At 45.6% G+C, this 12574-nt stretch overlaps 1 protein-coding gene across 3 annotated transcripts in view; it reads left to right on the top strand.

Moving 5' to 3' along the window:
• Positions 1 to 11180, top strand: part of ANKRD42 (ankyrin repeat domain 42) — a 42391-nt gene extending 31211 nt beyond the window's left edge. The window contains exons 8-12 of one of the 3 annotated variants that reach the window (XM_067567465.1): positions 407 to 512; positions 1270 to 1439; positions 1881 to 2007; positions 6216 to 6366; positions 10013 to 11180. In XM_067567465.1, coding sequence (XP_067423566.1) covers positions 407 to 512; positions 1270 to 1439; positions 1881 to 2007; positions 6216 to 6366; positions 10013 to 10096 — 638 coding nt within the window. In that variant the 3' untranslated portion in view covers positions 10097 to 11180. Of the gene's footprint in view, positions 1 to 406; positions 513 to 1269; positions 1440 to 1880; positions 2008 to 6215; positions 6379 to 10003 lie in introns of all 3 variants that reach the window. The other 2 variants (XM_067567447.1, XM_067567456.1) reach the window with 2 other exon arrangements.
• Positions 11181 to 12574: the final 1394 nt, after the last annotated feature.

Genomic DNA, 12574 nt, shown 5'->3' with positions numbered 1-12574 from the left:
TACTTCACACAGCTGAGACCATATGTGGGGACACCAGATAATAAGGACCAGACAGACCAGCCTGTAGTGGATGAGTTTTGGTAGTGTACCTTCAAGAGGCATCCTGAGATCAAACTCCAGGCTGATAGCTATAGGGCCAGAACTTTCTCCTGTCTTCAGGACAGCTGCACCATTTACAGAACGGAGGTTCAGCCTGTAACATTTACTTTACACAAAAGAGGAAATGAAAATAAAAACAGACTTATACTCCTGGGTAGAATTTGACTCATTATAAATGGCTATGTCTATCCTGGATGCCTACTGACATGTATACTTCAGAGGGTGTCAAGCCATGTCAGGGAAAAGGCATTTTACATTTTTTAGAAAAGCGTGTGTAACTGACTTTAGTGCATATTCTTTTCCTCAGCTGCTGGACAAGGTCACATAAGCTGCTTACACTGGTTGATTGAAATGGGAGCTGATTGTGACATTACAAATGAAGCTGGAGAGACTCCAAAGGATGTAGCCAAGAGGTAGCAGTTCAGATCCCTGCGCTCTAATTTATTTGTATAGGGACTGATTCTGCCCTCACTGCTTTTATACCAGCGTAACTCTGTTGACTTCAGGTAGTGTCACTCCTGATTTACATTGGTGTAGGTGAGAACAGAATCAGGCCCATGAATTTCAACTTTGCATTAACAGCCTTTTGGCTCTATTGCTGTTGTAAAGGGTTTTACTGAGGGTATCTATATACCTAAGGGAAACTGTTGTAACTAGAGATGGGTCAAATTCTGTACAAGGCGAGACCTAAAAGATGAGAACTGTTTAGTTTGTAAAAGAGAAGATTGAGAGGAGACATGATAGAGGTATGCAAAATAATGACTGCTGCGGGTGGCCAGCTGGGCACTCCTGTTCAGCTTTAAATATAACACAGGTGCTTATCTGAGTAAATTAAAAAAGGAAAAATACATTTCAAATAACTAAAAGGACATACATTTTGCACAGCTTACTGAACTGCAACTAGCAGCCACAGTATATTACCTCAGAATGGTGCAAAAACTGTTTTAGTTGGCCACAGCTTGTGCACCAGAGCTATTGGTTCCCCAGTGCACCTGAAAGCCCCACACCAACTACCACTGAAGTAAATGGGAGCGTGAAGAACACGTGGGAGCTGCTGCTACTTGCCATATATACAAGTGTGTGTGTTCTAATCAGTAGTGGAACTTGGGCTGCTTTTTTAGAGGAGCATGTGTATTTCACTGCATATTAACTATTGACTGTGTTGTGCAGATTTGCTCACCTGGCAGCCGTGGAGCTTTTGAGACGGGCAATGGGAGATGACTCTGATGAAGAATTAAATGACAACGCTATAAGGTTTTTTGACAGACATGGCGTGGAAGGGAGCACAGACGCCACGGGAGATTTAATTCCGGATAAAGTAAAAAAAAGAGAAGCACGCAGTAAGTTCTGTCTCTCTTTACTGTTTTCTTCTCTCGAATGGGTGGGGAGGAATGAGAATTCTAGGACAAAATATTTTTAGTTACAGAGTTTCTCCCTGCTGCTGCAGAAGCTTTTGACAATGTACCAATGAGCTTTAAAATATATTGTGGAAATCCAGAAAAATATTTTAATCATGGAAGTTAGGTCAATCTAGTCCATCTTCTGTTCTAAGTTATCTGTGGAAAACCAGCACAGGATTGTTCTTTACAGTATATTTTTGAGTGAGGTGTCAGAGGCAGTTTTAAATCTATTAAGCAATGGCAATTCTGCTATTTTCTGCGGGAGACTGTTTCACAATCTAATAGATCCCACAGACAAAAAATATCTCCCAACATCCAGAAAACCCAGCATCCTCAGGCACATCCTCATGTTAGCTACCCAAAGAACTGTCTGTCTTGCAGTAAGAGCCTATCAAAAGATTGAAGAACTTCAGCAACTTCTAGAAATTGCCTACAACAACTACAAACAGCTGGGAGGAATAACTGTAGAGGAGAGGAAGAAGAAGAAAGAAGAAAGGGAGGCTGAAAAGTAAGATTCAATTAACTCTGTAATATTTGTAAAATCTGTGGAGATCCATGGATGGAAGGAGCTAGAAGAGTGCCGTGTATTAGTGTTACTTATTTTATTTATTCATTATATTTCAAATGCAGTACCTACGTAGGGTCAAGAACTTATCAGATGGCTACTAGGTCTAAAAACCTCAGCAAAAGCATACGTGGGCTTATAGACACTTCCATAATGTTTACCTAATTCCCCAGTATCTCATTACTCTACAGAAATGTTCCATTAAATGTCCTGAGTTTAAAGGACGTGCCATACTGTCTTGCTATGATTTTGGAATATTAAATGGTGGTGTCACTTTTTTGTAGGTTATTTCAACTTCTTCCTAGACACCTGGCTACAGACCATTGTCCAGGGCCCAGAGTTTTAAATGTGGTAAGGCATTGCTCCACTGTGTTATAAGGCCTACGTCCCATTGTCAAAAGTGACAATCACTTAGGATCCTATGTCCCAGGTGCCAAGCAGTGCCTAACGACTTTTAAGATCTGGGCCCATGTCCCTGCAGACCCACTGTCTGTCTCTCTCTCTCTCTCTCTCTTACAGTCTGTTGGCATCCCCAAGCCAATGTCTGAGAAAGAACTAACTTAGAGCACGGTAGCAGATGGACAGCAGGGCTGGCAGAGACGCTTTTGCTTTGGGGGGAGCAACAGATGTCACCAGTGGGATGAGAATTATGAATTTAAAACTTTAAAGTATCCGACTCAAGGAACTGCTGACAGGATCCCTTTCAGCTCTAAGTCACTGTTCAAGTCCAGCCCAGGTTGGTTGTGACAAAAAGTCATGGCTATCTAAAGGGGTTTGGCCTGTGCAAAATGAATTTGTGGTTTCAGCCCAATTGCATCCATATCACAAAACACTCATTGCAATGGCACTGATTGGCTCCTTTTGCAGAGGAGCTGAGGACTGAATGGGCACATGGGGACTATACTTCCCTGTCCACGTGCAAAGGATTCTTTTGTGGAAAGCTTACCCTTGCTACTGCCTCCATGGCCAGTGACCTTTATTCTCGAGGGCAGTTGATCTCTGGCTTTTCAATTCACGCCAGTGACTTTTCAGCCCCCACTCTCTCATTTTAAAATAGTTTGTTTGTTTTATAAATAGCTGGGGTGAAGTAGGCAAGCAAAGGAGCCACTCAGGCCATAGACAGTTCATCCTAAAGCTAGTATTTCCCCCTTGTCAGCACATAGACTTGCGACAATCTGGCTCCTTTTGTTCAACGCTTGTCACTGAGGCGCTTGGTGTCAGGATATCTGGGTTCTGTTCCTAGCCCCAAATCCCACAGTAGCAGAGCCCGTCACTTAATACCTGATTTTCAAAGGTGCTGAGTAAAAACAGGAATTAAACTCTGTGGCTCTTTCTGTAAAATGGGGTAACACTTCTGATATTGCTTCCCTGATTAAACTCACAGGGCCTGTGTCTTTCTCACTGATGCCAGTGTGACTGTATTGATTCATACTGGCGTAAGGGAGAACAGACTCAGACAGAGACTTTTCAGTTTGTCATTAGACAGCTGGTCACAATGAGAATGATAGGATATAAAATGTGAATTATATCTAAACTGAGCTGGGTAGCTCCGTCTGCAGCTTCCCCAACAGTAAATCACATACAAACTATGGTTCATCTTTGAATCTGTTCCTCATTTGGGTTTTAGCTTTAGGCTTGGAAACAGTTTAAAGGAACCATCTGCTGCTATGCAAGATCTGCCACACAAGATCCCATTGTTTAAGAAACCAGTTTAGAAAAACCTTTGCCATTTTGTACTAACTCTTTGGTTTTGCAGTTACTTTTCTTGTCCCAACTGTTGTAGCCAGGAGCTGACCATGCAGCCTGGCCAATACCTCTAAGGCCGGGGCTCCCAAACATTTTACTGACGATCCATCAATGGCATTTGTCACTTTTGGGGACCCATTGTTACCCCTGGTCCCCCTCTCCCCTGCATCCTAGCATCTAAGGCCTCTGCTCTGCTTCCCCTAGCCCCACCCCTTCCTACGGCCCCTCTCACCCTGTGGCTGGGCTGTGATCGCGCCCCAGCTGCTGACTATCCACTCCTTGGCTCCAACTGCTTCCTCCCTGCTGTTGCTGCCCAGGGGAAGTGAGAGTGGGATGTGGGCAGCAGCTGCGCAAAGAAAGTGGCTGGAGCCAGTGATTGGACAGTCAGCAGCCTGTCCCTGCCCTGCGAGTGCCCTGGAGGTGCTTCCTCCATGCTCCCGCTGCCTGCATGAAGTGAGAGCATGTGGCACACGCAACCCCTCTGGACCCTTCCTGCAACCCACAGTTTGGGTAACACAGCTCTAAGGGCTGTCAGGGCTGCTCCAGTGCGTGGGATGATGTTGCCCTCTAGTGGCTGGTCTATGTTGAAGATAAACTTTAGTACTAGTCTGCTGCCTGCTAAGGCTTGTTGTCCTTCAGCTCAGGGCCCATGATGTCAGGCCTGGGTTCTCAGTGACGTATCATCCATGAACGTGATTTAGTTTTTATGTATGTAACCCTTCTGCCAGGTGGAGTCGGCATCAACAAGGGCCAGGCTCAATGTCTAGTGGCTTCTCCTAACGACAGACAATAGAACCGGCTTGAGTCCCTACCCAGTAATCTGGAAACTCAGACACCATCCCCAGGTGTCTCTAAGAAGCAATACTTCCCCTCTCACAAGCACTGAGTAGGTGTAGAGCAAAGAAAACTTTTAATACAAAGGGAAACAGAACCCAGCATTAACGAGAAAACACCACACCCATGATTCAAAGCCCATGACCATGAGCAAACACCCACCCCAGGCTGTGCTGGGCAGTGCCCTTGGCCTCAATTTCGCACCTTGTGGTGTGAAAATCCAACAACCCAATGTTCCTTTAACACATCAGTCCTCTCTCCCTTCACTGCATCCCACTCACAGTTGCTGTCCTTGGTCAGCGCAGACCTAGAATTCAGAGGTGCATTCACACGAGTTCACCTCTCACTCTGGGATTGGGGGGGCAAGGGAGCATTGAGCAATGCCCCTGCTGCTGCTGCAACTGGCTCACTGCCTGCTGTTCACTCTGCTGCTGTTGGCTGCTCTCTATCGCCATTGTCACTCTCTGCTGCGGCTGGCTGCCGTCCTGCTGCCCACACCCTCTGCTACTGTTGTCTCATCATGTTCTGAGGGGCTACCACTTAACCCAGCTCACAATGATTTCAGCAGTTAGCGGGGAGCCTCACTGCTAGAGCAGGCTGTCGAGTCTCTTTCACCGCACCACTCTGCCACACCAGGTCAAAGTGACTTCAGCTGTAGCGATCATTGAATGAAACAAGGATTCTCAACTGAGTCTAATCAGTTGTCTTTAAACAGCGGAGAGGAGTGAAGGGTCAACTGGGCTCTAGAACTCCTTGGGGAGAGCCCACACGGCTAGGTAGAAATACCTGTCCCTGCCCTCTCTCCTTTTCACTGGGATCTGGCCTCCTGCTTAGTCATTTAGGCAGCCCCCCCTCAATCAAGGCAGGCTAAGTACAGTTCTGCTGCCCTTTACTCAGACACTAAGGATAACACTTCATTACCCCTGCACGCAATGCTAAAGTGATTCGTAACCCACCCCCAGCCAAAAGTGATCACTTTGGCAAAGCAGCTCCATCTGCTGAGTACGTAGCGGGAGGAGGTGTGTTTATTCAAATACGGTCTGTTCCTGAAGTCTTCTCCCCCCGCTCATCGTTAGTTGTCGGGGAGAGCTCATTCAGACCCTGCTTAAATCTATGCAGACCTGGCTTGTTACGGCAGCAAAGAGCCTCTCTCTTCTCCCCACCGAGTGCAGTAGCTGAGTAGGATTCCAATTTAGAGGTCCCCTGTGGGCGAAGTCAGGTGCTGGCTAATGTATGTAGTGTTTCTCCATGGTCCCAAAGAGCTTTCATGCTTGTCGAGCAGGGAGCATGGCCCCCTTAAACTCCTTTACAATACAGAGCATACTGTTGGTGCTTAAATAATCTTAGCTCATAAAAGGCCACTGGGTTTGGGACGTGGCCTTCCTGTATTTATGCTGCTGTTGACAGCAGGAGCTGAGGGGCCAATGCTCCTTTCTGTAGCAGCAGGAAGGACAGTGCCGGGTGTATCAGCCCCAGGCCTCCTTAAGCCACCACAGAGTAGCAGAGGCAGGAGCTGACATAGTTAACAGCATTTCATCAGATGTGTCTTGCCTGATTTTTACATTTGGCAGGACGATCAGAGAGCTGGAAGCCCAGCTGGAATACGAGCGAGTCCGGCGAGAGAAGCTGGAGTGTCAGCTGGATGATTGCCGAGCAGAGACAGGCCACCTCAAAGAGCGACTGGAGAAACTTCAGCTCACACCCTCCATCTCAGGGGTGAGTGTCTGCCCTCATGTGACTGCTTTGGGGAATAAGTGAAAAGCAACAATATGTGAAAAAGTTACAAGGTTCATTAGCAACATTTAGCTCCACCACAGCAAAGACACCAGCAGCATCCGTTGTGTCCACCCGTGTCAGCATCTCTGGAGAGCAAAGAGGATGTTCAGACAGAAAGGGCTGCTCTTCCTTACAGCCACCATTTGTAGCCAGACAGGTGCGCAGCTGCTTTGTTGGTGTTAGTATTGGTGATGGGCCTGGACCAACCCCTTAGATATGAACAACACTGAACTTTGGTACATGATAATTGCCCCACAGGATCAGACCAACAGCCCATCTTGTCTGGTACCAGCTGCTTCAGAAAGTGCAGGAAGAAAGCCAACTCCCCTGCTCCCCAAACCATAACAGACAATTATGTAGTAGCCCTGGCATATACCACAGAATCCACGGCTTGCTACAGAACTCTGGTCTACAGTCCCTGCTTTCTTCCTTCCTTCCCCCCCCCGCAAAGCTTCTAGCCCTTCGGGCAAAGAAATCCTTTCCCACAAAAACAGAGTCTGAATCAATGCAGTGTTGTATTCTAGAGCTGCTCCCATGTCTTAACTCTGAAGCCAATGATGGCAATTTAAACTTCAACATTAACTATTTCACTAGTGGTTAGTGTAGCAGAAAAATCAAGATAATGTTTATTGCACAATCCCAAATCTGCCTTCTCAGGTGGCCCCAGCACTCCCCGTCCAGGCAGCTTAAATCTCCAGCATCCTCCCACCCACTATAGAGGAGTTATGCATTTTCAATACAACATCCTGCAAAGTACTGAAAACTGAAAGGTCAGGAATAGTGTAAACTAAATAGACCGCAACCACATTCCCAGCTCCCACCTCTCTCCTTTGGCTGCTAAGGAGGGGTAAAGTACTCTCATCCCCAGGGACCGAAGGGCTAAGCACAACCCATTTCTAGCTTCATTACTGTATTGTGTACACATATCATTGCCTGAAACTTGCCAGTAGAGTTCCACATATAGCAATGGATCCCTAGTTTAATCCTTCGATTGCCATCTTCTGGCCAGAGGCTAATATGACATTACAACTGCAGCTAGGAATATTCAGTTATTTTCTGTAAGTCAGCTGATTCATTACAGCTGCTACAATATTATTTGTATTATAGAAGCACCTAGGATTCTGAGGCATGGATCAGGAGCCCATGGTGCTATGCGCTGCACAGACACAGAACAAAAAGACAGTCCCTGCCCCAAAGACTTACAATCTAACTATAAGAGAAGAGATAACAGGTGGATACAGACAGATGAGGGAGTACAAGGAAACAATGAGACAGTATTTGTCAGCATGATGACCAGAGGTCTCAGCTCACCAGCACCCTAATCTGTGCCAAGAATCAATATGCACTTTAATACTGGTGCCTGATTAACAGTATCAGAGACCGAGTCCTTCATTTACCCACAAGGCAGATATTGCACAGACAGCAGTGGTGGAAGCTTTCCCACACTGCTCTGCCCCTAGGCCTCAGCCTTAACTTGGAACTGCCCACGGCTCCGCATGGTGAGAAGTTAGGCTGAGCTCAGTCTCTGTCTTTGGCCTCTGCTGAGACTGGCAGCAAGGGTGGGCAATTAAGGAGGGGGTTTTATGTGGGTTCCCTCTCACTGGAAATCCCACTCACGTCACAGCCATTGATGGCTGTAAAATTGCTCCGTGTCTGTGCCCAACCCTAATCTCTGACCCCCTCACTCCCACCATGCCACAGGCCCGGTCCCATCCACAAATGCATTCATCCCTGTTACTGTCCCATTTCTCACTGACCCCCATGCTTTCCATCTCACAGCTAATCCCACCTCTACTCAAGCTAGCTTCTCTCCACCCTAGTCTCTTCATGGCGGCTTCCACTTCCCTGGTCTCTCCCACCCTTGCTTCTCTCTGCCTCCTCCTTCCTGGTTACTTGGCCACTTTCTCCTTCTCCATGGCTGGTTCTCCACTTCTCTCCCTCACCCGTGGCTGCTCCCACACGACTTCCCCAGGACTGACCTTTGTGTCCAAGCCAAGGTCCACTTCTGGCCTGCTGCTCCCTCTCCTCAGTGCTGCTGAGAAGCTACCACTTTCTGCTTCTATGCCCCAGTCCTGGGGCATTGGCCAGAACACCAGCCTTGACAGGGACTTTTGGAAAACCTGCAGCTACTCTAGCATTTAACTCCATTTAACTCAGTGCAGCTACAGCAGGGGTGTATTTTACCCCCTCATTATCAGTTCTCTGAAAGGGCTGCAGATGACCTGTGGTAGCCACTTCAATAGCTTCTCAGACAGGGGAGTGGGGATTTCTTCCACTAAGGCAGATTCACTTTCAAACCCACTGCTGCACCAGACAGAGGGTCCTTTCTGCTTTCACACTGCCATGCTCCACTAGGGGACTTTGCTGCCTCTAACCCACTTCAGAGGTGAGCACAAAACCTTTCATCTTTGGAATTTCACATCTCCTCCTGTTTGGTTCCAAAATTAAACCAGTGTAGATAGCAACTGCGACAATCCGAGGTACAACCATAAACCAGGGCAGCATTGCTAGCATCTTGTCTAACCCTGTTAATGTTGGCAAGCTGTACATTGACTGAAGTACCACATTTCTATTCTTTGTACTATCAATAGCCTCATGAATCAAAATGCTACCTGTGAAATCGATATTCTTGCTAATGTTTCATTTTGATATTGACTTGATAACTTTCAGTGTGGTATTTCAAGCTCCACTAGCAGTAAGGTGCCACTGAATGCGCTGGTTTAATAAAGACTGCTTAAGGCCCAAGTTCTATTTCGGTCTCTGGGATATACAGAGATCATGCACTCTCTGAGTCCCACAATAACCTCCCTGGTTGCTCTCCCATCAGCAACAGACCTTCTCGCTTAGAAATGCAGAAGAATAAAGCTGGTAATTTTTGAGAAAGTTCCCAAACGTCTAGAGTATTTTAAGTGCATCTAATGAAAAGTACAAGCTTGGGTTTGAAATTGAGACTTGGTTGTTAATGCTAAACATCAAAGTGTTAATGATTGTTTAGAAAGGAATTGTTGCATCTGTGGCACTTATAATATACTCTGCAGCCTTCTAGGTGCTCTGCAGACAGCACTGAAACATACCATAGCTTAAATAAAAGATCAGTTCAGTTTGCATCATTATACTTTTCAAGTCTTCATCTCTCTCTTAAAACAAATGACAGGAGCAGGAAGCTCAACATCTACGAGCTGTAGATGTATCTAGTGCAGAAGGAGACCAGAAGGGTGACACCTCTACCAGCTTCATGCCTCACCTTTAGGCAAATAGATGGGGGCGGCAGATCAGACAGGCTAGTTAAGGGTGGAGACATTGCTGGCAGGGAGGTGAGGATGGCTGGAGGGAAAGGCGGAAAGAAAAGTGAGATATAAGAAAGGGTCTTTCCAGTGGCTTGTTTTCCAAACTGCGGGTCACTAACTGGGTTTGTTAGAACAAGCCATGATCCTGGCTATTACTGTATTTCTAATTCTGTAAGTAAGACAGTATTTTGGACTGTTCAAAGGAGCTTATGTGATTTAAAATCCTCCCTTGCTATGGAAAGTGTAGGTGAGTGACTGCAGTTTAATAGCTTTTGTGTCTTTGTCTTATTTTTTAGGAAGTTGAGGCTGCCTCTGATTTAGGCAAAGAGAAAAAGAAAATGAAGAAGCCACCATGCAGCCCCGGTGGAGTGTTTGTGAGACGATACTGAGGTGTGAATGGAGAGTTGCTGTTTTACATCCATCTTGCGAGAGAGACAGGTAGAGTTAGAGAAGGCATTCACTCAGGAATGCAATGCTCTCCAGCAATGTCAGGACAGGGCCATATTAGACAATATTACCACAAGCTAAACAATAAGGGTTACCTTTTATTCCACTCTGAAAGTTCTCTATATCAAAGTCACATTCTGATATTTCACTAGAGGGAGTGGAGATGTTATGTGATAGCATTACTCTGACACTGGTAGCAGGCAAGCTGCGACAGAGGCATACATATAGTATATTTGCAGCTTAATGCTGCGCACCAGGTATGGTTTCTAATCCTGGTAGTTTTAACGAGCTACTACCTGTTTCTTTGATTAAAGATAGATCTTAGATATTGGAGAGACACTCAGTTGTCTGAAATGGTGAATTGGAGTACCCAGTAATGACTGGTTAGCAAATCATAGAGGGTAAAGTTTTCAAAAGCACAATTTTCAGAAGTGATCTAGGCTCCTAAAACCCATTAACTTGCAATGAAAATTAGGAGCTTAAGTGCCTAAATCACTTTTGAAAATTTTACCCATAATAAGTGGTTTTCATAATATGCTTGTAAGATATAAACTTGTGAAGTACTTTTGCAGAGAGTTGCTCAAACTGAGCCACCAGACCACGTATTCTTGTTTATCCGAACTCTTCCATTTCTTGCTACGACATGGACATCTTTCAAATGTCACTTACATGGAAAAGTAATTCAAATGACTGAAGGAAAAGGGACGGGGGAGCTTAATGACAATATATACCCTACAAATACCTACTTGTGTAAATAATCAGGCCGTGCCAACTCCTCACGTGGTCATCACTTAACAGCAAATTACCTAATGCTGCACAAGGTGTAAGTTTTCAGTTAAGGTATCCAAGGAGTTGACAATTTTACCACTCAGACCACTAAGAGACACTCAGGACCAAATTACAGCTGTGTAAAGAACTACTGATACCAGCAAAACTACAGCAGTCAGAGGAAGGAGAATTTGGCTTAGTCGTGACTGTGCTATATTTGCAATACTTTATAACCCAAAGGGTCACACAAAGTAGTTATACTTATGAACAAATTAAACATTCGTAGAACCATCCTGACTTTTGCCTGGTCTGTACAGAGTATTAAATATAAGCTCAGGTTTTACACTACAGATGAGTTAAACATAGCAGGGATATGCTAAAAAAGGCTCTTCCCACAATCCCATGGAAAGTCCTGCCATCAAACTGAAGGGGAGGTCAGGGTGATTTCTCTGCGTCTGAGGGAGTTCACTTTTCTGGCTATAGCTCATCACCCCAGGCTGAATTTTTGGCCTTTTGAACACATCATATTACTTCAAAGGGCAGGTATTTTCCAAAATGTTTTCTGCAGCCCTCCCAGAACTCTGCGCCCTACACCGTACCAGCGGCGTAACAAAGGGGGGGCATGCCCCATGGCGCTGCCGGGGGGGGGAGGGGAGTACTAGGCAGGCCCTCCTTGGGACTGTCTCTCCGCTCACATCCCCGGGGGCTGCGCTGACCAGGTGTAGTGCCAAAAACGTTGACTGGCAGAGCGTGTGACCGGCCCCTCTGCCTCCAGTCCTCTCCACCCCTATGCTGGGCGCAACAAGGGGGCCGGGGCGGGGCGGCTGCTGGGGTGGCTCCTTCTCTGAGTGGTATAAAAATGGTATAACAAGCCAAAAACTGGACACTACCAATATATTTAGAATAGTTTTCAGGAACAAATATATAATATATACATATAATATATATAAAAATATATAAACTACACCCACACATATACAAACTTCCAGCAAATGCATTTAATATACTGGTGCTGCCTCCTCCCACAGTTACAGTCAGAAGAAATCAGCTTCGTTTGAATGGGAAAACAAATGTGTAGGCTCCCAGTCCCTTATGTCTGAGGATACACTCGCCCTGGATGGAAGGTTCATCATGGGATAAGGGGGACTTATCGGAAGAGGTGTTTGTAGCATGTGTCAGCAGCACGCCATGAAGATACACCATAAAATATAGGCTCCTAGAGTACAACTAGCTGCCCAATGACTCACATTGACTTCAACACCTTGCTGGAATGGCCATATATTTTGCAAAAGTAGGATGAGCAGTGGAGAAAGAGTCCTTTTAAATTTAACTCAAGTACTCAATATACAAAGATAATGTAGAAACAAGAAATAAGTAGGCCAAGAAAAAGCAACTCTGAAAGCTGAGGCGAGCTGGTGAATAAAGTTCTATGACAGAAAACATAATAATCAGACAGAAAATTCCAAACAGCTAATATTCCCTAGAGCCCAATTTACCACAGCAGCCATTAAGCCCAACCCTGCCATCAAGCTGTACTCAAACCTTACACTAGTTTCAATGAGAGGGCTGCACGTGGAAATGACACGTATTCCACTCAACAAAACTAATGCTTCCACAGTAGGAATGTACTCAATTCCACGCCATTAGGAAAG

The sequence above is a fragment of the Emydura macquarii genome, unplaced genomic scaffold (genome assembly GCF_026122565.2).
Source record: "Emydura macquarii macquarii isolate MOO-44397 ecotype Brisbane River unplaced genomic scaffold, CSIRO-AGI_Emac_v2 contig_318, whole genome shotgun sequence".
Lineage (NCBI taxonomy): Eukaryota > Metazoa > Chordata > Testudines > Chelidae > Emydura > Emydura macquarii.
Note: the sequence above shows the minus strand (reverse complement) of the source record. Positions and strands in the feature narration are given on the sequence as shown.